This window comes from Phaethon lepturus, unplaced genomic scaffold (assembly GCF_000687285.1).
Source record: "Phaethon lepturus isolate BGI_N335 unplaced genomic scaffold, ASM68728v1 scaffold3987, whole genome shotgun sequence".
Lineage (NCBI taxonomy): Eukaryota > Metazoa > Chordata > Aves > Phaethontiformes > Phaethontidae > Phaethon > Phaethon lepturus.
The window spans coordinates 105,301-129,260 of NW_010550986.1; the positions used below are offsets into that span (position 1 = coordinate 105,301).

General features: G+C 36.3%; 1 protein-coding gene across 1 annotated transcript in view; it reads right to left on the reverse strand.

Annotated features, from left to right (window-relative positions):
- Positions 1-22,326, reverse strand: part of LOC104623571 (unconventional myosin-XVI-like) — a gene marked incomplete at both ends in the record, with an annotated part of 123,630 nt that extends 101,304 nt beyond the window's left edge. Inside the window, 5 exons of the mRNA XM_010290702.1 lie at positions 167-284; positions 3,844-3,949; positions 16,317-16,444; positions 19,922-19,987; positions 22,216-22,326. Coding sequence (XP_010289004.1) covers positions 167-284; positions 3,844-3,949; positions 16,317-16,444; positions 19,922-19,987; positions 22,216-22,326 — 529 coding nt within the window. The remainder of the gene's footprint in view (positions 1-166; positions 285-3,843; positions 3,950-16,316; positions 16,445-19,921; positions 19,988-22,215) is intronic.
- Between the last annotated feature and the right edge of the window lie 1,634 nt (positions 22,327-23,960).

The window sequence follows — 23,960 nt, forward strand, 5'->3', positions numbered from 1 at the left end:
GAATTCACACGCTATTAAACATGTTCCGCTGACACGCCATAAAACGCCTTTGCCTCTTCCACGCGCTTTAAGGTCATTGATGCCGAACTCTGTGTAGGGCATACTGAGATCCCTGATCACCTAGTCTGTGGGTGTTACCAAAGTAAACAGATTAAATGGTACTTACCTGCAATTAATGTTTTTTTCTTCTCACAAAACTGTAGCTCAAAATATTTTATAAAACGGCTGGAAAAATCATTTAAGGGTGTCTTAGCATGTCCGAAGGCCTCCAAGATACAGTTTACCTGCAAGACAATGGTAAAGAAGTAATAAGAGATTAAATAAACAGGAAGATAATTTAATAAACATCAATGGGGTTGGTTTGCGATCAATAACTGGGAAAAAATAAAAGACCACTTTTCAGCTTGGAATTTAACACATTCCTTGAAAGATTTTTTTCTAAATACAAATTAAAGTAAGATAGCTTGAAAGAAAAAAAATAGTGCTGTCAGAGTAGTGGAAGTTGTAAATGGAAGGGGAAGACAATGGCTCACACCTGACCTGTGTTCTTACAGGTAGTTGGGATACAAGTGACTGGAGTCATATGCCCAGAGCTGGCCATGCTTAGCAAAAAGATTAGAGTCTTTGAAAGCAGTTATGCTTGTAAAGTTACAGTCAGTTGATACTGATAACCAGACAGAGGAATTTAGAAGCTTTATACGATGCCAGAAATGGCATAAATGACTGATTTCAGATAGAATTACTTCAGTATTACAATAATAAAACAGTGAGGAAAAAAACGGATTCTGATTTTTTAATGGCATCTCTCACTAATGCATTTCCATGTTATATTTTCCTGGTCACAGCAATTATTTTTAGATTATTAAAATTTTAGAAAATAGTAAAATATTAAATATTCCATCTTTAATTCATGTTTTCTCTGTATTTACCTTTTTAATGTATAATTATTTCCTTATGCTACATGGATTCTCTTCAGCATTTTCCTCTTTTGCATCCTAAGAAATTGATTGCAATGTGGCCTCAACAGACTATTGTTCTGATGAAACCATGGTTTGCTGAAGCTGGATGACCTAAATGGGGAGAAGTAGGAGGAAAGAGGGCCGTGGAGTGGCACAGATAATATGTGGCTCTAATCACAAAGACAGAAGCTCTAAAAATCAGACCCTTCAGAATTATTAATCAAACCAGCTATTTGTGCAGTAGGTGGCAGCAGAAAACTAGTCAGGCTAGTTTTTCTTCCACTCCAGAAGCATTGTTTAGCACATATTTGCTCATTAGGCTAATTCAGCACTTGGTTTAACTTGTGCAGCTTTATTAACTTTAATAGGGTTATGCATAACTGCAAGAGGCATGAATTCAGGCTACTGTCTTCATTAAAGCACCATCTAAGGCAACTAAACCAGAATCTCTACTTGATTCTCCATGGGTGGGATTTGCTGCATCTACCTTCACTGTCTAAAGTCAGGGGTCCCATCTAAGTTAGTTACAAAGGATCTTTCTACGATCAAACAGTAACACATTTTTCTTAATATGTGATGATTCTCGTCTGCCCGCATTGACTAAGGCTCATTGACACATATGTCTGCATCTATACTATTAAACTAAACAGGACCAAGAGCAGGACCCTCTATCCTCTATGGTAAGTGGCATGGTAAGGTTCACATTCAGACATCTACCTCTTCTTTTGTAGAATAGGGTGGACATACTGTTGTGAATGGTCCCTGGCACATGCTGCCCTCTGAACCTGTTGGGGATTTAAACTGTGTCACAGAGCCGTAACAACCGCATGTTACGTATTGTTGTTCAGTTTACGACATAGAGTAGGTTAATAGTCTACAAAGTTAACTAACTTTTAGGTGGAGAAAATTACACCTGTTCAGCCCCTTCCCACACTGATTCCTCTTCTTAACCGAGCAAAACATCTTATTTCATTTGCACTGGATCATGATGGTTGTCCCTGGGAATATTCCTGTGGTCAGGATACAAGTTGCAGCAGAGACAAGACTACTTCCCACACCTCCTGATTCTTACTGCTGCCATATTTGTATCCAAAACACACAGTTTTCAGTTGCCTATTCACAAAGCTACTTATTTATTTAGTTCTTCTACTCATTACTGAACCTGAACTTTAGGAAGGAAAAAGACTTGGAGGATCTGACCGGAATTTTGCAGTTCTACTTGAATAACATCGGTGAACCGATCAGTTCAAAACTGTAAGTAAACCTCTGTAGGTAATAGGTAAAAAAATACGTGGTAGAAATAGGTATCACTTGTAGGACTCCTGGATTTAAAATAAAAGTAAAATAAAAGTGTACTTTCCCTATATAATGGCATTATTGCAACACTAAACTTTAAAATTTAGATTAAAAAACTGAAAAAATAACAAGGGTATTCTTAACACCGCCACATGAAATCTAGATTAAATGTGTCAGTTTAGGAACATCATCAATGAATCAGATAACATTGTGAAAAACACTTGAACGTGGTAATTTTATGACCACACGAAGTAAGGTAAAGCTACAGCTTATTCATTTGTAGTGTTTTCAGTGTCAGCAGGCTTTTTTAATGTCTTCAGAAAACACACATGCAAACTTCTTTTCTAAAATCCAACCAAAATCCATAGAACTTTTATTACCTTATCATCTGGAATGTACAAAATATGAACCAGTGTATCTGTAGGCTTTTCCACATGCCAATAATCCTGATTTGTAGGTTGTCTGCTAGTGTCAGCTGTACTTCTGACACTCTTTTATCATCTTGTTGGACTGACTCATGCATATTTCAGGAAGAAAGAAGTGTGTTTTGAATGATGCATGTGATGCTATTAAAAATAACCAGAACAAATGATTCTAGAGTTCTGTTGGATATCATGCATGTGGCAAGAGAAAGCTAAAAAAACCACATAACTTGGGTTGACTGTAAGTGCTGTAGAGGAAGATCATCAGAGTGGGTAAAAGAGTCCAAACATATTTTTTTTAAAGTATGAACTTCAGAGCTGAGTTATGACAATGCAGACTGTGCTAAAACACTGCATGTAAACCTGTCTCTGATCTAGGATCTCCGATGAGAAGTTTCATCAGGAAAGGCAATTTTTGGAAAGAATTTGAATTGGCAATCTGGTGTTCAGCATAGTTTAAAATGGCAGCATGAACCTTTATAGTAGTGTTACAGCTGTAACAGTGAAACATGAGTTGCAATGTTCAGACAAATGAAAACTTTACATTTACAGCGTTCTAGAGACAAATTCATCTGATACGCGAAGGAGGTTCTCATGATTTCATGTTACGTGTTGGGCAGAATTTGGTTTTGCTGTGGGAATTAAATATGACCGAGCAAATATTCAGAACTCTTGCCTATTTCATAAGTATATTTAGTATATAAATACTGGGCCATGTAACTTTGTTCAGTCTTTGCAGCTTTCCAGTTTCTGTCTTACATGCTGTTACTTCAGATGCCTCAGCACTTCTTACTGAGAAGCATGACCGCAACCATACAGATAAACTTATTTCCTGACTGAAGGTAATTAGTACACATTTAGGAGACAGTACCTTATCACACAAATGTTTCCTATTCACTGAAACACTGCTTTCCAAAGTCACCAAAACACACAGCAACAAACCTGGCCTCCACTTTTTGGTTTCCTCTCATCACATCAATGTGAGCTTAATCCTGCTCCCATTCAGGCGAATTCAGGGAACGAAACTTCCTTTGACTTCAGTGGTGAAAACAAACCCTTTGTGAACTGCATAGCAGATGCCTTTTTCCTTACGGTTCAAATGCCTTTGCCTATCCAAGAGGCCAGATTTTTGCTTTGTTCTATTCAGTGATCAGAATGGTACTTACATGTTTTATCTTTGTATCAAAGGTGTTTCTGCTGGAGCTGGCTCTGCAAACAAGGTGCTTCACTATCTGTTTGCAGGCTTCGGTCTTCCCAGAACCACTTTCTCCACTGAAAGATGACAGGCAAGAAAGAGAGGGGGGAATCATTGTTACTTTCACATTTGATATGTTATTTATGTTCCCTGCTAGCTCTGTTTGCATGGATTTAAGATATCTCAGTCAAACTTTCATTTCAAATAAGAGGAGGTTTATGGATGGCAAATAATAAAGAACAGAACATAGAAGAGAGACTGGCTGACTGTCTATGTTCATGAGGGCTGTCAGAGCTGTCAAGCTATATGGTCTTGTACCACAAGCCAAGCCAATCAAATCTAAAGCTTTAAAGCCATTTTGAAGGTATTTATGGCAAAGATTTTATGTCCTCCTTTATCTTCTGTCCAGCAAAGGAGCCTGCTTATGCTGCCTGGTTCTCTTTGCAGATGGGGAAATACTACTGTGGTAACGATGGGAGTCAGAAGGAAAGGAAAGTGTGATACAATAGGAAGAAGGTAAAGGAAATAGGAAAGGGGTGGGGGGGTGGGGAGAAAAAGATGATTGATTTTACAACCTGCCCAGTTTCTGCAGTGCTATACACTCTGACTTCAGTGATCCTATTTCACTTAATTTCTTGTTCATGATGTGGAATAAATATTCCAAAGAATGAGAATCTCTGTGGGGGAAAATGAGCAAAGAAAACAAGGTAAAAGGCAATATGAACAATGAAGGTAGGAAGATACAACAGAAAAGTGGAGGGATAGAGGAGGGAAGCAAACTCAGTTCTGCACTTTGAGCATGGAGAAGGAAGGAAAAGATGCAGAAGAGATGGAAAAGACAAAGTTAGTGAAGCCTGATTAAGAAATTAATGTAAGAATTTCTTACGTAAATTATAAGAATTTGTTTTCTTTATAGACAACTGAACCAAACAAAATGTAATTGACGCTCCTCCTTCATTTATCTGCTTGATCAAATTTAAAAGTTTTTTTCTACAACAGCCAATTAAATTTTTCACAAGTACAATGGCCACGCTTCTTGGTCCTTCTGTTATCTGTATAGTTTGCTTTCTGAAAATGAGAGGGCAGCAAAATATGGTATCTGTCTGGCCATTGCTTTATCTATTCAAATCTCACTTCAAAGGAGAAATCAATTAAATAAAGGAAGAAACAAAAAAGGGAAGAACAAAAAGGTCTTTGTACTCAGGCAGGGAGGGGATCTCTGCACCGCTCATTTTCATTCAACTCTTACAGGACATACCTGCAGCTCTGGTGAATGTCTTATTTGTTTACCTGGTAAACTGTAGTCTTAGGTGACAAGACAGATATCTCATTACTATATGTGATGTGTCAAACTGTTTTTATCTATGTTCTCCACGTTCTATAATGAGTTGGAGTCTGACCCAGGACTTCAAACTCCTATTGACATCAGTAGGAGGTTTACGGTCCAAGACTGCAAAGGTTTGCAACCTGGATATATGTTATGCAAAGACCTCAAATAACGGGTCACAAAGCCATATTTAAACCAGGGCTTACAATGAAGGAAACCATGTGAAGTCCAGAAGGTCACTGTCACAGCTAATATGAAGCTAGTATCACTACACGATTGACAAGGTGTTCCATAAGAGCACTATCCCTTGCTCAGACCTTCAGCTTCTGACTTCAGAGTTTCGAAGGCCACATGATACTTGATGTTACCCTCTAAAATCTGCATGCATCTCTGCCCTCTTAACAACGACTTCACTCTCCAAATGTTAATTGTACCTTGCTGCCTCTGTTCTTAAGAATTAGGATTAACTTTCTGTCTTTATAATGGTATTGTCCAAATTCTGTGTTCCTTTGCTAGTTATCACTAACAGGAACAGAAAAAAGTGAACGGGGCATTAGTCCTGTGATACTCTTCCCCCTAGAGGAATTTCATACTCTTGCAAATTACTGATCTTATGCCTGTATTGTCCAGAAAGTCAGTGAGCTTACAGACAGATATAAATTTCTCTTTCCACCTATCTTGCCCCACCTCATGCCATCTCCTATTGCCCACTCACACTGGCCACTCCACTGGCACCTGTATGTCATGATGATGAAAGAATCTTGTCCTTCCACAACATACTTAATCCAAAAATCACCTCTGCAACCTGCTATCACTATACCACAGGTTACCAACTGGATTAGCAACAGTGTCTCTTTGGTTATTTCGGCTGTTAAGGAACATTTCTGAAGGTCAGAACAGTTACAGATGATGCCACTGAGCAGAAGTGTTCATATATGTTTGAAAATCAGATCTGAAATAATTCATAGTTTCTAACAACTCACAACTTGTCCAATGTGTACTGCCCTTTATATCCAGCAGACAAATATTTGTATCATTCTGAGCGCTGAACAAGGCTTGATATTTAACAAATTGTTGTAGTATTTTATTATTTTGCTTGCTTATGCCCAACTTCATCTGCCAAAAATAGCTTCTTTAACAGAAGGCCTTTCCAGGATTAGCAGCGTGGGTGTATTTTTCAAAAAAAACTTTCTCACAACTGGAGAAATTAGGGAGGTAGGGCAGAAGGGGTGCTAAAATAACATTTCCTGTGCATTTGATTTCGAGTATTACAAAGCAGACATGCAAATTATAATTAAAAACAGAAAAATGCCTTCTTAAATAAAGGAACTGGACTGTTTGTCATGAGTTTCCCCACTTAAAAATTATTTTGATTCACTTTTTAAATAAAGCTACATTTTGTTTTTCACTGCAAGCTAACTGTGGCCCAGATAACACAGGACCATGCAAGGGTGCATAAAGTAGACTGTTTCTGTCCCTTCCTGAGTATTTCTTCCGAAGATTGCTGTTTCCTAAACACTGTAGTGACACAGCTACAAAGATTCGACACTCTCAGCTCAAGTGTTACTTTTACAGTGATTGACATTCTGTCTAGCGGTGTCACAGGAGCTTGCTGGCTATAGTGGTTGCTAGAGTACAGTTCAGGGGTCAGAATGCACTAGAACGTGGTTGCTGAGAGACACGTCATTTGGTTGTTCTGTGCATTTCAAAAGGATATGCATATACTCCTGGTGAAATACAGGTTGAAGCACTGAGAAAGAAACACCATGTTATGTAAAGTTTTAATTGATGATGTAATTGTTTGGAACATTTGGGGCAATAAATAGTTTATCAATGAAAAAGTAATTTGGCATCTTGAACCAGGTCTTGTTTATTCTATTTCCTTTGAGGTGGAGTAAAAGTTTTTGTAACATCCCCATTGTCCACAATATCTTTGCTTTAACAGTTTAATTCTGTTTAGAGAACAGTTCCTTTTCTCTGTTTTAAATAATTGTTTCATCACTATATTTTTCAAAATGTAATTTACAATATGAAAGTTGGTTTCTTATAACTTTTGGTTGGAGGTGGAGGATAAGTTAGCACTGCAGCAGAAAACCATTCTTCCACAGCAGAACTTCTAAGACATTACGGAACAGGCAAAGCAAAGACAGTTTATTTCATGGATAAAGAAGGTTAAAGTAGGAAAACAGTAGAGACAGTGTACTCCAAGGGTAAAGAAAAAAGGACAGAGAATTTGAAAGTCTGTGCTCAGCATGGGCTTTAGGCAAGTTCCACTAAGCTTTCTCATTTTATTCCTCCTTTGGCTTTCTAACTTTCCTATGTAACTACCTGATGGAGGGCCTAGTTCCTATTTCTTTGTTAATATTTTGTTCATACAACCTCAGTTACAACTCTAGTCTCTGTATCTTAAAATAATATGAATAATAAGAAAAAATAAACTCTGTTTTGAAATAAAACATTCAAAAACTGAAATTGTTAGGAAAAAGTCCAATTTGAAGTGTGAAAATACAAAGGCATGTGATGCAAGAATACAAGATGTTCTACAACTAGAGGAACTAAAGAAGCTACACCCTGCAAATCCACTGCACTTGGCTTATGACCCAGCTCTTCCACTACCTTGTGCCAGTCTAGCTGGGCTACTGGCACCAATCACACTGGTGAGCTCAGTGCTAAGCATGTGCTTGATGGACAGTCCACATGAACTGCCTGGATGTTCCTTTTCAGAATAGCTGTGGTTGGAATTACAGCCGCCTTCATGAGAGTTCCCAAAACCCAGAAAGCCTCTGTGAACATCCCAGCTCTGAGACCTCTATGGCTGTTAGAGGCCAACAGGTTCAAAAGTTATTGGGTGGAAGGGAACTTAGTCAGAACCGTCACCTAGAAGGAGTTAACCAAGGACACCCAGCTAAAATAGTCAGAAAACAGCAAACTCCAGGCAAAATTTTAAGAATTAATTCCTGCAAGTACTGAGAAGCACATCTTGCTTACCCTCAATTTCTGCCTATTAGCCAGGTTTGTCTATATTTTTATGAATTTGGATAACTGGATCATTATTGTTTGACAACTGTCAATTCCAGTGTAAATAAATCCTATAAATCATCTGTTTGGTGAAAAATATGACACAATATAAAACATGTAAGGAGGAACGTACCTGCCATTTCAGACCATATAAGTTACAGGGTTTTATTGTCTGCATTTATTTTCAATTGTGACCAAAGGTACCACATTCAGAAGTGCAGAAATACCTAAAAAAACCAAACAAAAACCCCTACTCCTGCAGTACTTGAATTATAATCGGAAATGCTGGAAAACTTCTGACAGAATTTGTTCATATAAGATTTCTGCCAGTTTTAAAAGAAGATTTCGATCAGCATAGATATGCATGCTGTTCTGTATGAACTTCTGAAACAAACCTCTTATTGTACCACTCTAAACCGTGAGCATTCCCACTTTGATAGTAAGATATAGTCAGGGAAGAGAGAGCAAGCTTGCAAGCTTTTGGGGGACCAGAATAATTTCTTTCTTCTCAGTTTGCAGAGTACTTAAGTGAGACACTGGGTCTTGCTCCATGACTGAGGTTTCTAGATTTGAAATAAACATGTTCAAGCAAGACTGCTAAATATAAAATAATGTATTTTGTATCATCAGTAGTGATATCTGTAATGGAACAACCCTGCATGTTAGTTGGAAATTATATCTCTAAAGTAAACTAAAGTGGAAAGTGTATTTCTAAAAAATCTTCTATTATAAATAGGATGTCCAAATCTATAAGTATACTGCAGTAGCCCATTGTACTTATAAAACATTGAATTATAACATAAAAATTAGATATTATTAACTTGAACAGAATGCCTGTGGTGATGCTAAACTGAGGAAATCAAAAGCTTTCAAGGCATTCCACTGTAAAAGACAAGGATTTCTCTTTGTTACAGATTATTTGGCTGAAAAATATGATTTATATCACAACAAAACCATTGGATATTGACATTCTTGGCTGCTAACATATACAAAATTAGAACATTTCATTTGATATATTCATTATGTTTTTTTGATTCACCAAATTAGCCATCAGCATCCCATAAACCATTGGCTTGATTGACTAAGCATCACTAGCTTTTAACAAGCCTATAAACTATACTTAGGCTTCCTAGACAGCTCCTCACTTATCTTGTCAGTGCATAATGCATTTTCATATCCTGAACAGCAGGAGCAAAATGCAGTCAGAAAGATGTTGATTACAAAAAGTCCACCTATTAATTATTTAAGTGTATAACATAATGTTATTTTATTCTGTAACTTTCATACGAATTTTATACAAAGTCAGCTCCTGGTGTTAAGCATGCATAAGTGATGGTTGCTTGCTATAAACTAAGAGCAATTGTGAATAACTGGTAGTAAACTCTTCAATAATTTGGCCAAATGTTTTCCTGTTGTAAATTTGTAAAAAACAATTTCAATGAGTGAACACTTGATTAGATGTGAAGTGACTGAAAAAAAAAAAAGACTGATATGGATCATTGCGACAGCTTTAAATGGATTTTTTTTTCCTTTTTTAACCTATTCAGTAGCAAACACTTGCTGTGATGTTTAGGGGAATAGATAGCAGCAGAAAAAGACCAAAGTCACAAAGAAAACTGAAACAGGCAACATTAAAGTGAAATAGTAGTGAGGTTTTTATTGAATTTGAAGATGAAAACACAGCTTCACACAGTTTAAATGGGACATTATGAATGTTCTGCAAAATTAAGTGCTTTAACATTGCTGGAATTGTAAGACTCTAAAGTGCAGTTCTAGAACTTCTTTAAAACGTGATGATGTATGTGTTCTTACAATGGAAACACAAAGTTTTGACACAGAAGGTTTGCCGCTGGGTTTGCAAGGGGCTTCCTTCCACTAGCAGTATGTAATAACGTTATCCTAAGAACCCTACCTCAAATCTGTGTAAGGTTTTCAACATAATGCAGAGGTCAAAGCAGAAAATGACAAATTTTCTTAATTTATAAATTAGGGGTTACAAGAAATATTCCTAATTACATGCAATTTATAAAGAAAGTAGCAATGACAGAAGTATAAGCGGAGCTTTGAGCAGTTAACTCTCAACTAACTGCTGTACAGCACTTAAATGGATACAGCACTGTCTGCTGCTTTGTCATTGCAGAAGATGCTTCAGTGTTCCACTGCCTGTTCTCTTTTCTGTACATTCATACAGCATACGCAGCCTCTGCAAAGCAAGCAATCTCCTTGCAGTCGTACATTTATTGGAATATCTTGCCACTGATATTTAGGTATAATATTTTATGTAATGAGTGATTCACTTTACAAGACTAAAAAAATTTTTTTTTTTTTTTACATTGCCTGCTTTGTTGCTTGGGGAGAGCCAGTCAGCCTGGATGAAGCAAAGGGAGTAGACAAAGCAGAGAATTGATGTGTCAGAGAGACAAAATTCAAACTCATATACTGTGAAGCAAGTTTGGCAAAGCTAGATTTCCATTTTCACTGAATCACGTAACAGGAAACAGAGGAATTCTACCACTAAACAGAGCAGTAAATTCCTTAGCACTCTATATCTTCTAATTTAAGTTGCAAAACAATGGACTTCCTTAGATTAAAGAATAAACTTGAAAAAGATACTTTTAACGCTTCATTTTCCCTTCAAAGGACTGGTCTGGTCCTAAGTTAACTCCAGGGCATCGGTCCAGAAGTATTCTTCCAGATCTGTGAGGAAATACCATGGAGATGGATATTTGCCGTTCATGATTTGGTGTCTTCAGTTTTTGGGGCAACTCTCCAAAGCAGCCCCAATAGGAAAATTCAAGATTTGCTAAATCTGTTTCCTGTGTGAACAACACCTTACAAAAGAGTCTTGCTGCTAGGAAAGAACATCTCATATTTGATAGACCATTTTGTTGATTTCCATTTTGATTTTTTTCTTATATTTTAAACATTTGTTGGAAATTTTTCTTCGGCTTACTCTTGGTCTTAAAACTTGTCTTCTACTAAACAGACTTAAGGTGCTCTGATACACACCGAGTTCTGTATGCTACAGAAAGATTGTGACACTTCCATACCTACACTGTCTTTAGGCACAAAAAACAGAAGAGGTAAATATTAGGTGATGACACTACAGAAGGGAGAATTTTTCTTCATCTGACTGAAGCCCATGCTGTTTCTGCAAATAGCAGGTAGATTAGCACTCTGAGACAGCCATACTCATGACAGAAGTGCTGACTTTTTATTCGCTTGTTTTTTGTGCTCAGGGAGAAGCCACAGTAGATCTGCAGCTACAAACCTTTTCCTTGTGATTACAGGAGCACTCACTGCAAAATCTCTGTTGTTTATTCCCAAAGAAAAGGGTGATGTCCCTGCTTCCTTATGTTTAATTGCTAACATTATCACAACCATTTGTGTGGAGTCAGGAGACTCCAACCATATCTGGCTAAGGATACAATATAGAAATGATCCGGCCCTGAAAGACTTCTACTCTAAACATATCACTAGAGACAAAAAACAATATAAACAAAATAAACAAATACCAGATGGAAGTTATATGACAGAGAAAGAACAGGACAAGAGTTATGAGCAGCACAACTGCTCATGGGTGAATCTCTGATTTATAAAGATTCTGATCTCAGTGATGTGAATTAGCAATGCTTTGAGAAAGCTGCTTATAAGGGACTTTGGTACAGAAATGTAAAATTCCTGGATTCCAGTCAGGCTTAAGCATTAAATAAATGGTAGTTTAAGACTCTGCCCTGCCAGAAACTATGAACCTCTCCTGAACACACAAATGGGCTGAAAATTGAAGTAGCACGTTAAAGTCAGAAAGTAGAGTCTGGTAGTTTAGCAAGATTTTTAAGACCATAGCTTTGGACATTAGGCAACTACATTCCAACTCAGGTGCTTTCATCTCTTCTCATTATCATCTCTTGGGAAAACGTGGGAGGCAAAAATGACTAGACTAAGAAAAACAGTATCATTAAGGGTTACACTGCATGCAGAATTCATTAGCAACAGTATGTGTTCAATAGAAGAGTAATTCATGAATCATTAGTAATGGCCACTAAGCTCATGGGAAGTATCTTTTTGTAATTACTCTTCGGCAGCAAAAAAAAAGAACTGAAAAACATTGCTAATAGGAAATAAGCTTTATCTCCACAAAATAAACAAGCTACAAAGCTTCATGAAGATGATAGGATTAACATGAACAAGGGTACTTTTTCTGATATTCTTCCCAGTCCTTTTGAAAAGATTGTGGGAAACTCAATGTACTGAAAATAAAATAAAAGACTTCTATAAAGAAATTACTGCATTTTAAAATAACAAACAGACTTTTCATGAAGAATTCAGGTGAGAGTTATACATACTGCTATCACTTTGTTCTACTCTGGCACTTAATAGTTAAGCTAGATATATTTGGAGAATTGCACATGAAAAGTAAAATACTGGTATGGTACTAATTCTCACTGCTCCATATCATATCACAACATGCATATCAAAACTATAACCTCTTCTCATGGTAAAATCTTCATAATAAAACTAAAGCATAATTATGTTTTAAATTATACTAACAAATTACTTATACTATAAAGTATTATTCTAAGTAAAAATAAAGTAGACCTAAATATAAATATAGATTTAAGAGTTTTATTCTATAATTGCATCATATTTCCCTTGCTAATGACGACAACAGAATGTGAAATTGTACCCTTGGTGTGCAATTCCAAGAGTGCTCATATGCCAAAATGGTGTATCTTGCAGATACCAAGAGAATTTTGTCTTGAGATTAGTGCATACCCGCAGGGATAATCTACTTTCACTGGATATACCACTAATAAAGCCAAGCAAAATTAGCACCCTTCTGATTTGTTGTAGTTATTTTCCTAAGTAGCACACTGATACTCCTAACTGTAAGAGCTCTGACTTAACAGTGGCTCAGGCCAACTATTCCAATATTACAGCAGCAGCAAACATGGTACAAGGGTTATAGGAACTATTTAGTCTAAGCCAAAATGACTACAAAAACCATTGTGCCCTTCTAGTCCTGCTCTGGCAACTCATTTTACTTCTAGAAGAATTTGGCTTTGGAACAGGTTGAGTTTAAAATAGCTTCTCAACATCACCACCACCCTTGCCAGGTGTAATTTTGACCCAAGAGTATTTCTCCAGCCCAGCTCAGCATGCCACTACCTGAATGTCTCTCAATGTGTTGACACAAAGGATGGTGTAGAAATGAGGAAATGAGCAGCCAAAGGTAGAAGGGCAAAAGGACTCCTAGTCAGCTTATTCCAGTATAAGTTCTCATGGATACATGAGTCATTTTCACTTGTTAATCCACTGTCTCCTTCCAAGCGATTATTTGAAATGGCCTTTCTAGCTATGGAGATCTTCTCTGAGCTCCCCCATCTTCATTCAGCCTGTGATTCTAGTTTAGATAGAAGTGCATTTTTTTACTTTCAAAATTTGTTACTAGGCGCACTCATTGCACCATGCTCGGAATTGTATTTACAACTCAGCTTCATAACTGGAGATATTTTTAAATTACTGACCATAGGCCAAACTTGTACAGAATTTCTTACTCAGAAATGAAGAGTATGCTTGATAAGAGATGTTGAAGAACACAAAGTAAAACACCAAATCTTGGAGAATTTCAGAACTGCAGTTATTTGGTTCTGATAGGAAATGAAACAGAGATCTTCAAAACTTCTCCACAAATCCCTCTTCAAGTGAGAAGTCAGAGAAAATCTGACAGGATGCTCTACCACATGCCCTTAGGACCAGAAAGTAAGTCCTGCTCCATGCTGTTTATTAGCATACATGTAACCAATGAATCACCCTTCACAGTGGTGGAAGAACCTTCTCTTGCTGATAGCTAGTCTTGTTTTACAGCTGAAATAGCAAGAAAGCAGAAATCCATTTTGAGCACACACACAGGTTCATGCACACACACATGATCAGGTGACAGAAAAAGGGATAGACGAATAACTTGAGTTACATCAAGAATATTTTTCAGATTATTATTACTATTATTATTATTATTGTCAGACAACCAATCTAAATGTCCTATGTCACCTTTACTTTCCAGACATTCTTTATTTAGATTCTACCAATGAACTAATATAATGAGAATATCCCATTTTTAATACCTCTTTATGAACTTCTAAAGTACCTCAATTCCCTTCTTTTTTCTCATTTAGTGCTAGTAGAAGAAAGCTGTTTACAAAGAACTGTTTCTAGCTGTTTCTGTTAAGTTGCAGCTATACTTATCTCCTATTCCAAATTACCAGATGCTTTCCTTTCAGCTTCCATTTTCACAAGTGACCTTTAGATCTGATTAATTATCCACATAAAGGATACTTTAGGATGCCATATCTACGGGTTGCCTTGATGTGATATGCAAATATCTTGCCAAGTGCTGATGCACCCTTTTGTCCCATTCTCCGTCACGTCACTCATTCCTAATAAGCTATGGTGGGCTGGGCAGGGATCGAGACAGTGAGGCTTAACACATGCCTTGACATCCTGATATAAAGTCATCAGTATCAAATATTCCCTGATATCAAAGCCATTTATTATTAAGTACAATATTCTTTGCATACTACTGCACAATACTTGGCAGCTAAACTTTTTCTTGAAGTGTGAATAAATATTATTTTCTGCTTCTTCTCTGTCTACACTTATAGGCAACTTCACAAAGATATTAATCAATTATCAGTGTCGCAAGTTCCTACTTTGAAGAAAATGCTGAAAACAGTGCCTTAGGGTATTTCTTATTTTTATCAAAATTATTATACCTTAATAAGAGTTAATATTTATGAGAAGATACTATGAACATACAGTAATGATTTCCTAATATTGTTAATACCACTGCTAAAATGTCACTGTTCACTGGATAAATAAGTAGCTATTCCATTCTGACTAGCTTATAAAAGGTTACCATTTGCTTCAACCAACCAACATTCATTTCCACATGTAATTAATTTACACATTTTCATAATTTAGAAACTGATAAACTCTGGGCTTTTTTTATAAACTATGCTTTTAAAAGAAACATTTCATTACAATATTCAGATGTATTTGAAGACTTAATATACAGAACTTCAAATACTCACAAGGGTCTGTATCCATACAAACAGAATGCCATAAAAATGAATACATACGGTTGTATTCATGTGTTCATTTTAACTCTTGTAACTCTAAAACAGCATTATTAGCTGCTTTTGAGTATCATATCCTCTCCGTTTCATAGTAGTCAATGTTCTGATAATTAGAGGTAGTTCAAGAGCAATTACAAGATTTATCACATGGATCACCCTTTATTCCTGATCAAATCAAAATCAAGCTTTTTTTTTTCAATCTCCCATGAACTTCAGCAAACTCTTGCCAATATTTCAACCAACAGGAATTGACAAAGTGACAAGACTGAACAACAAATTTCTTTAAGAAACTACATCAAATTCAACAGACTCATTTTCAGCTGGGGTGAGGGAAGAAAAGGGATTAACAGATTTGGGGATCAAAAATTCCAAGTGAATCCAAAGTTTTACCATTATAAAACTAGCATATTTGGATGAAAATCTCTTTCATTGGAGATTTCTAATACATTTTTTCACAATCCTGAAATTCTTTTTCACTGCAGCAACACTGTAGATAAAGGAACTAGTCGAAGTCCATCTTGAAGTTGGAGAGCTAAATAACAAGCTTATGGCCACACAAACATGTGAGGCAGATTGGAAGCTCCAATACAGGTGCCCCAGCTCAGAGGTTTGTAATTTAGTCAAGGACTTCCCATTTTTATTATCATTAGATTCTATTTCTAATCCTGATCCGTGTAACATTAACACACGCACACAACAGTTTTGAATTCTTTACCGTGAACTCTTTGCTCCAAATTAGATGCAGCTGGATGGAGTGGCAATACCCTGAGAGAATTTATGAACTTGAGATGTAATTAAACCTTTTTCAGTTCTATTTTGTTCTAACATATGATACAGAGATCAGTACACAGAAAGAAATCAGTTGGAAGAAAAAATAAAAAGGAAATCTCAACTGTTGAGTCCTGGGGGAAACAGCTGAAAGGCAGGAGTTACAAATTAGTTAATAGAAAGATAAATTTTCACCTGAGGATAAAGCACTGGGGACGCTGCTCCTGGAATAGCATGTGGTATGCTCTTTCAGCACAGGAAAATATATGTGGGGGAAGTGAGGAACACAATTTTCCAGAGTTACTTAAATAAAGCTGGGTGACCTGAAAAATTGTAGAAAATTAACATGATCAATACATTTCAAACTAATTATGTTTTATCCCCCTAATCCCGGGTCTTTTTTAAAGCACCCTAAGCACTATGAACAGAATCTCTGTATGTACATATGTGGTGCCATTACAGTATCTATGAAGATTTTAATTAAAAAAAACAGAGCTGTAAGCATAGAAGATTTAATTAAGATACAAAATTAAACATAACTAAAGGACTCAACAATACTGGTTTGTGCACTAAGTAAAAAAAACCCTAGTAAGTTACTTTTTATATATTCCATTTATAGTTCTTCAACGTCTTGACTTAAACATCTTACATGAAGAAATATGATCACCCCATGAAAAGTTAAAATTGTAATCAAAGGCTTAAGTTATAAACTAATTAATTTATTACATGACAGAGAAGTTTATTACATGACAGAGCAGTTTCCGACAAATACTCTCCACACGATATAGAATAACTTCTGTAATAGACATAGTTGGTAACATGTACTATCCTTAAAGCTTAAGTACAAGTAGAATCAATCATCTCCAGCTGAAACGTCAATTTTTTCTGAGGATGAAATCCTGATCCTGATGTTCTTCTAGCTAATAGCAAGCAAATTTTAGAAAACTTTGTCTGCTAATGTCTACAATTTTGTTCTTTCAGAATAAATAAATAGAACAATGAATATACAGAATGTGATTTAGATAAGATTGTGAGCAGAAACACTGTACCATTTTATAAATATCCTTAAATAAATAATTTTACCTACCTTTTTACATAGCCTTTATCAGACCTTCTCATAAGTTTAGAAAATTAACACAGGCTCTACAGAAACCCATGGCAGCTGTGGGACAATTGGAACACTTTGAAGCATCTAGAATGATACCGGATGCTATCACTTAAACAACCGGATCCCTTCCTTCCCATCATGTACTGTTTTCTCTGGATATTCTCTCTGTCAGACTTTCTACCATGATGCCATTTTGCATTTGCTCGTTTCTCCAAACTAATCAGGTGCTTATCACCCCTTCCTGTGTCATGCCTGTCTTATTGATTTAGATATTGAACTATTGAATCTTGGGGCATCTACAACGCTGTGGCTGAATGAATCCTCCCCAAAACAGCTCTGTTCTCATTTAGGCCTTTCGAGCTACCAGACTAAACGAGACTAAATCCGCACCGATTCTCAAGGAATCGTTTCAGCATGTCACAAAGCAGAAGGAAAAACCTCCACATACTTATTCTCATTGCATAATGTTGCAAGTGCTCTGCAAGTTTACATATTTTTCTAACACACAATCTTCAAGAATATATTTGCCCTAATTGGACACAAATAAATTCTGCACAAATGTAATAAAGCAGGACGACAGCAGCACAAGCTGCTTCTGCAGTTACTATCATACCTTTGAAGTGGTTTCTGCAGGATCTTAGCAATATAGTGCTACTGTAATGTATATTGTAGTAGTACAGTGTATTTCTGTGTAAAAATGCATTAATATTATCATCTAGCAATTGCATTGAATTGCATAGGAAGCAGTCTATATCCGTGTCCATTAACATATGATTCTTTATGTAATTCAGAGTGAATAATTGCTTATAAAAAGATTTATTTTAGTAGTATTCTATTGGAGCTAAAGTGTGAGAGGTCAGTGTAGGATAACAAAATAAAGATTGCCGAGAAGTTATGAAAAGTGTTTTTAAAAAAAGGGAAGAAAACCTAAAGTGTTGCTATTATTGAAAAATGTACACGATAATCTTTTCAATGCTTCATCCTGGGCATAATAGTATCATGCCCAATATATCCTTGCATTCTTTTTTCGACAGCTAACAAATCGCATACCTGAAACATAAATGTTAACTAATGAGCCACATCATATAACATGTCAGTGTCTACTGAGAAATTGGCATCATCAGTTTTTATTACCTTAGTATACAGACCATCTAACACTTACAGACTTCAATATAATACCAACTAAGCTGCTGCAGTATATTTGAGCATTTCAAAAACAGAGAAAACAAAGCTAATTTACAACCATGTTTTTTTGATCATCTGGGAAATACCTGCCTAATGCACAATAGCATGCAGATAGTAACGATGGAGTAAAAGCAATGATGGTCCAAGGAGACACAAACAATTCCAGGACAAAAAGTGTCTTGTGCTAAACTTGCTAAAATATATCTATCACAGAGATGTCAAGAGAAGATACAGCAAACATTCAGGGAACATATTAATATGTAAGCCTACCACCTAAATTCTTTTTCGTTACAGTTATCTCTTGGTGCACAAAATCATGCATCTATCTAATGTAAAATACACGGTGACAGGAAAAAACATCATCATCTAAAACCCTGGGGATGATGGATGGTTTCCATTTCTAGAAACTAAATTTAGACTCCCAACTTGGAATCTGCTGCTACTGCCATTGAATGTCACAGCATTTCTTTCTCTCAGATTTACTGCTCATACACACAAACCCGCATGACATAGCAAAGAGCCACAGACTCGTTTGCTTACCAAATTTTGACCCCTTTATAATTCTTGTAAGCTATATAACATATTTGAACACTCGCTAACACAACAGCGAGCCTGACGTCTGTGCAGGAATGTGATCTTAGTGCAACAATGAGAAAATAACGGTGGAGAGAGGGAAGAAATCAAGAGTCACGCTAATGCTCTGTCTCTAAAATGGATGAGTGAGGATGAAGCAGGGATCAAATAATTTGAATTTATGTTGCTCTCAGTGATCTACAGATTCCACTTAAGTTAGTATCAACATCTAGGCGCTGAAACGATAATCCCTTTGTAAACAACCAGTCTGTCTTGTAAGAGATTAGAAAGACGAGGATAATAGTACTCAACAGATAAACACCTGAAGCACTTCCTAAGAGGCCTGGTGCATATGACAGTGCACACACGGACTCGGGCTCCCTTTGCCCACATCCTGCCTGCGCCCAACACGAGCCACCGCCGTACGGCCGCCCCAGCACAGCGCTGAGCTGGTGCCGAGCGTTCCGCGCTCGCTGCCGCATGGCGTCTGAACTGCGCGGCCCGGTGCGGAGCACGGACAACCGTTTGAGTCTTTCCGCAAGGAAATTCAAGGTTGTTCTCTCCGTAACCGTGTTTTGGGCAAGGGGGGTGTGAACTCAACCAACCACTGCGGGAAGTATGCGTCTATTTTTGCAAGGTTGGCAGTGGCAGAAACCACCAAGGTCATGTCACGCATCAGCAACTATTTTTAAACAATGGAAAGTGCTGCTGCTCATACAAAACTTTATCAATATTTCATACATAAGACACAGAAAAACCAGTGTTTTCTTGGAAGAAATTAAAAAATTTTTGCTAAAATTTTAAAACTAAGATGCTCCTAACATAAAAAAGGGCATATATGTTAATTAATTTTAGGAGTTTGGCCTGCCAAATGAACTATATGAATCCACTGAAAAAGATCCACACTGTAACAGTTTAAAGAGCGAATGCTTACCATGGTGGAATAGATAGGCAGTTCTTTAAATGGGTTAACAAGCAACAGTATATCACCAATGTAGGTCTGAAAAAAGAAGAAGATATAATTTCTTTATTAAGTAATAAATTAAATCTTTAAGCAGGCTAATGGTTTTCTTCCAGAACAGACTTTTGGCAAAGCCTCTTAAATCTAGCTATCAACATACTAAACTTAATTCGCAAATTCAGAACTTTTAACTTCATAACTTTAAATTGAGATCAAAATTTACAATTCAGATAACATTAATTATTCTTTTTGTAATAAAATTGAGTTCATAATGGAAAGTTATGCATAGAAGAATTGCACTGCATATATTATTGGTAGATTATTTGAAAGTTAATTTGTGATTTACTATTTGTTAAACTACAAAAATGCGCCATGCCTACCAGATAAGTTCCTCAAGAAATTTTTTGTGGGATAGATGACACAATTTAGAAATGCTATATTGATTACATTGAATTGATACATTAAAATACGTTGCTTGGGGGATAAGACAGAGCAACTGATACATATGTAAGTATTTATTCATGTGTATGTCTATATGAACATATGTACATGCAGATAGAAAAAAAATCCTGGCTATATTAAAAATAGGAAACCATCCAACGATTGCAAAGGTGCCAAGATTTTATTATTTCATATTTAAACACTTATATGTGAAAGATGTATGCAAGTATAAGATTGAAGGTCCCCCTTGCTGCTATACTTCTCACTGCACATGAGTAGCTGCTGCCATTATCATGCTCTTAGAACGCAATAATGCCAGACCTCTGTCTCTGAAGAGGTCAGACACCAAACCATCATGTGAACTGTCCCAGTCATGCTGCCTTTTTCAAAATGAAGTATTTTGATTTGGGGAGGCAGAAAATATTGCCTTTCACAGTAACTGTACTATTTTTCTCCTGAAAGGTAGTAATTTACTTCCTCTCTCACCCCCCTCTAACTTCACTGTTGGATTTTCCTGCAGAATGGAACTTTATTAAGCTTGCTGAAACATGAAACAGAACATGTTCAGTGCTAAGATTTTGGTTGGGAACTAGAGTCCAAGGACTTTTCCTTTTAAGTCTGAGAACCAAATCATCCAAAGATGCAAGGGTTTTCAGCATTGGTGCTGACACTCCACAAAAGCACAGTGGTTGCTGTTGAGCAGAATATTAGTGATCACTGCCTATAAATTTTCATTAAGCTAAGGAGAATAACAGAGCAGGGTATGAGATCATCTTAGGTAGAATATTCAGTATTTTAAAATAAAAGACGACTTCCTTTTTATAAACATTGAGTATCTGTAGATCCTCCTGAATTCTGTTAAAGTTACCTGTGTTTGGAGCCTTTGAAAGTGAGATAAAGCAAAAGAAATACTCATAATAAAATAGGATTTAATCCATGATTCTAAAACACAGAATTTTTATTATCATTGAATGCCATAACAGCTAGAATTGAATTTCCCAAAATTTCAAAGGTATTCACTGAAACATGCCAATTCTCCATAATCTTCAGTCTAAGCAGTGCAATCAACTTACACATTTAAAAACAATTTGCATGTTTCACATCAACATGTCACTCAACTGTTCAGTAAGTTATAAATAAGTTATGAATAATATATAAACAGGGATACTGAAATTTTCAAGTGCAGATTTTTCTCCAGAATAATCTACACCTAACCAGATGCCTCTTGAGTTTAATATGGCAAAACCAGGAAAACTTGCTTTGCAAAAACCTTGCTATAATTAATTAATTTGATATCTAGATTTGGGATAATAATTTGGGATAATCTAATTTGGGATAAGAATTTGGGATAATCTAGATGATTAACATTACAATATAGAGAATGATTTCTGTAACATAAGATATGATGAGTAATTAAATCTCCCATGTTGAATTCTAAGCTTCTTAAATCTAAATTTCTTTTAAATTTCCAGTAAACATGTGCTAAATTAAAAATAAGTTAACATAATGTTAAAGATGGAAGGATCTTTTCGTAGTTTGAGAGGGAAGACTACATGTGCCCATCAATTTTTACCAATGCACTTGCTCTGTGAAATAAACACACATAAATTCTATACAAACCTATCTGAAGTGTTATTCCATTTTTTATTTCTGCTTTTCCTATATAAACTTGAGAAATTACACACATACACCTTGATCTATTTCAATATTATTCATGAGTCTGGGGCAGGTTACTGTCTAGTACTTATGATAGTATTCCTGTTTTTCCTATTGTCTCATTTGCTCTTTTTTGAAAGTTTACTGTTGATAGGTGAGTAGCAACTCACATATATCTGATTATTATTGAAACGCTTCTGAATCTCATAAAGCAGGCTGCTGTCTGTTAGCTCACTCAGAGAAGCCAGGTCATCATTTGGAGCTGGAGGCATTAGCTTGATCTAGAAAACACAAATTAGAGAAATAAAGTAACTTCACAACCAGTCATTCTGTACCATAACATTCTAACCTAAAGTATAAACCTAGATCACTAGAATTTAGGGAAAAAAATGCATTAGGAAACTGGGAAGTTGTCACTCTTCCCAAACAATTACACATCATTAATCTTAAGCAAGAAAATAACATCAAAAATTATTATCAATATTAAGGTATATAACTGCATGAGTCTGATGGGCTCTTAAGAACACAGATCCCTGCTAGAGTGCCATTTGCTATCCCTGAACCCATAAAGATTCCCAGCTTAAATCCAGTTCTCCTGCTCTCTTGATTCAATGTTTACGGCAGAAGAAATCAAGACAATAAAAGTTAGTGCACTTGCAAACTATTTATTGCACAGTATTTACAAAGCTCTCATACCACTCTTCATCATACAGGATTTAAAATTCTATTAGAATTTTTCCTGCAGAATAAAAGGAAGTTAATAAGGAGTGGGAATCACGTTGTCAAGGAGACCAGAAAAGATTCACAAGCAGCTACTTTAGCCAAAAGTGGTGAATGAAATGAGCTTAACATTTTTGAGATTTGGGAGGAATAATATAATCTCTGCAAGGTGAAGTAAATGCTAAGGGAACCAAAACAAAATCCAAAAGACAGAATAGGACGCAGAAGAAAAAAGAGTCGGTGATAAGGGAAATTTGAATAAAGACAAAATAAACATTGATACATTAAGCAGTGTGCTTATAAATTATGATCTACACTTAAAATGTAGGTTGATTCCTTTTTTATGTCAGCTCAAAGAAAAACATGTTTACATCTCAGCAGAATACCTAGAAACAGAAAATTGTCATGTAATCTATGGCAAAATTAATTGAATATTTTGTTCAGACTTTACTAAAATACTCTCTTGGTGTTTGTTTAGAGGATGGACAATGAAGATGAAACTTATTTGTTCTACTGTTCTGCTTAAAATGAAGGCTCAGGAGAAAAGTGGACATTGCCCTTTCTTGGAGAACAACTCGGCATCCTCAGCCTCTGGCAGTGGGATGTGGCAGGAAGTCAGTGAAAGAAGCAGCAAGCAGAGTGGGAGATTTTTGGAGGGAACACGGAGTGTGCTGGCAAGAAGAAGACGCCAAAGACTATGAATACCGGTGTTTGATACTGGGGATCTGATCCCAAACTACTGAACTTCTATTGTTGGCATAGGTTCAAGGTCTAGTTCAGAAATCACGGCGCTCTGGGTTCTCTTCCTACACTTGTCAGAGCTGCACAGTGTGATATCGCTGAAGAAATTCATCTTAATGAAATAAGACTAACAATCTCTCTTCATCTCAAAGTTTCCAGATTCTTGAAACATACGTACACTCATTCACATGAGATTTTTTAGGTGACAATGGGCAAATACTGGGAAGTTCCTAGTCATAAACGAGCAGGATGAATTAGATGTGATTTTGTATCTTATCTAAATCACAGAACAAATAGGAGTGTTGAATAACAGCATCAAAATATTCAATGTATAGTCATAAAACAGATGGCATTGCTTCCTCTTTTACCAGGAAGAAACAAATACTGCATACCAGATATCACAACTACAGAACCACCAGCCCTTATCACAGAATCACAGAATCACAGAATCGTT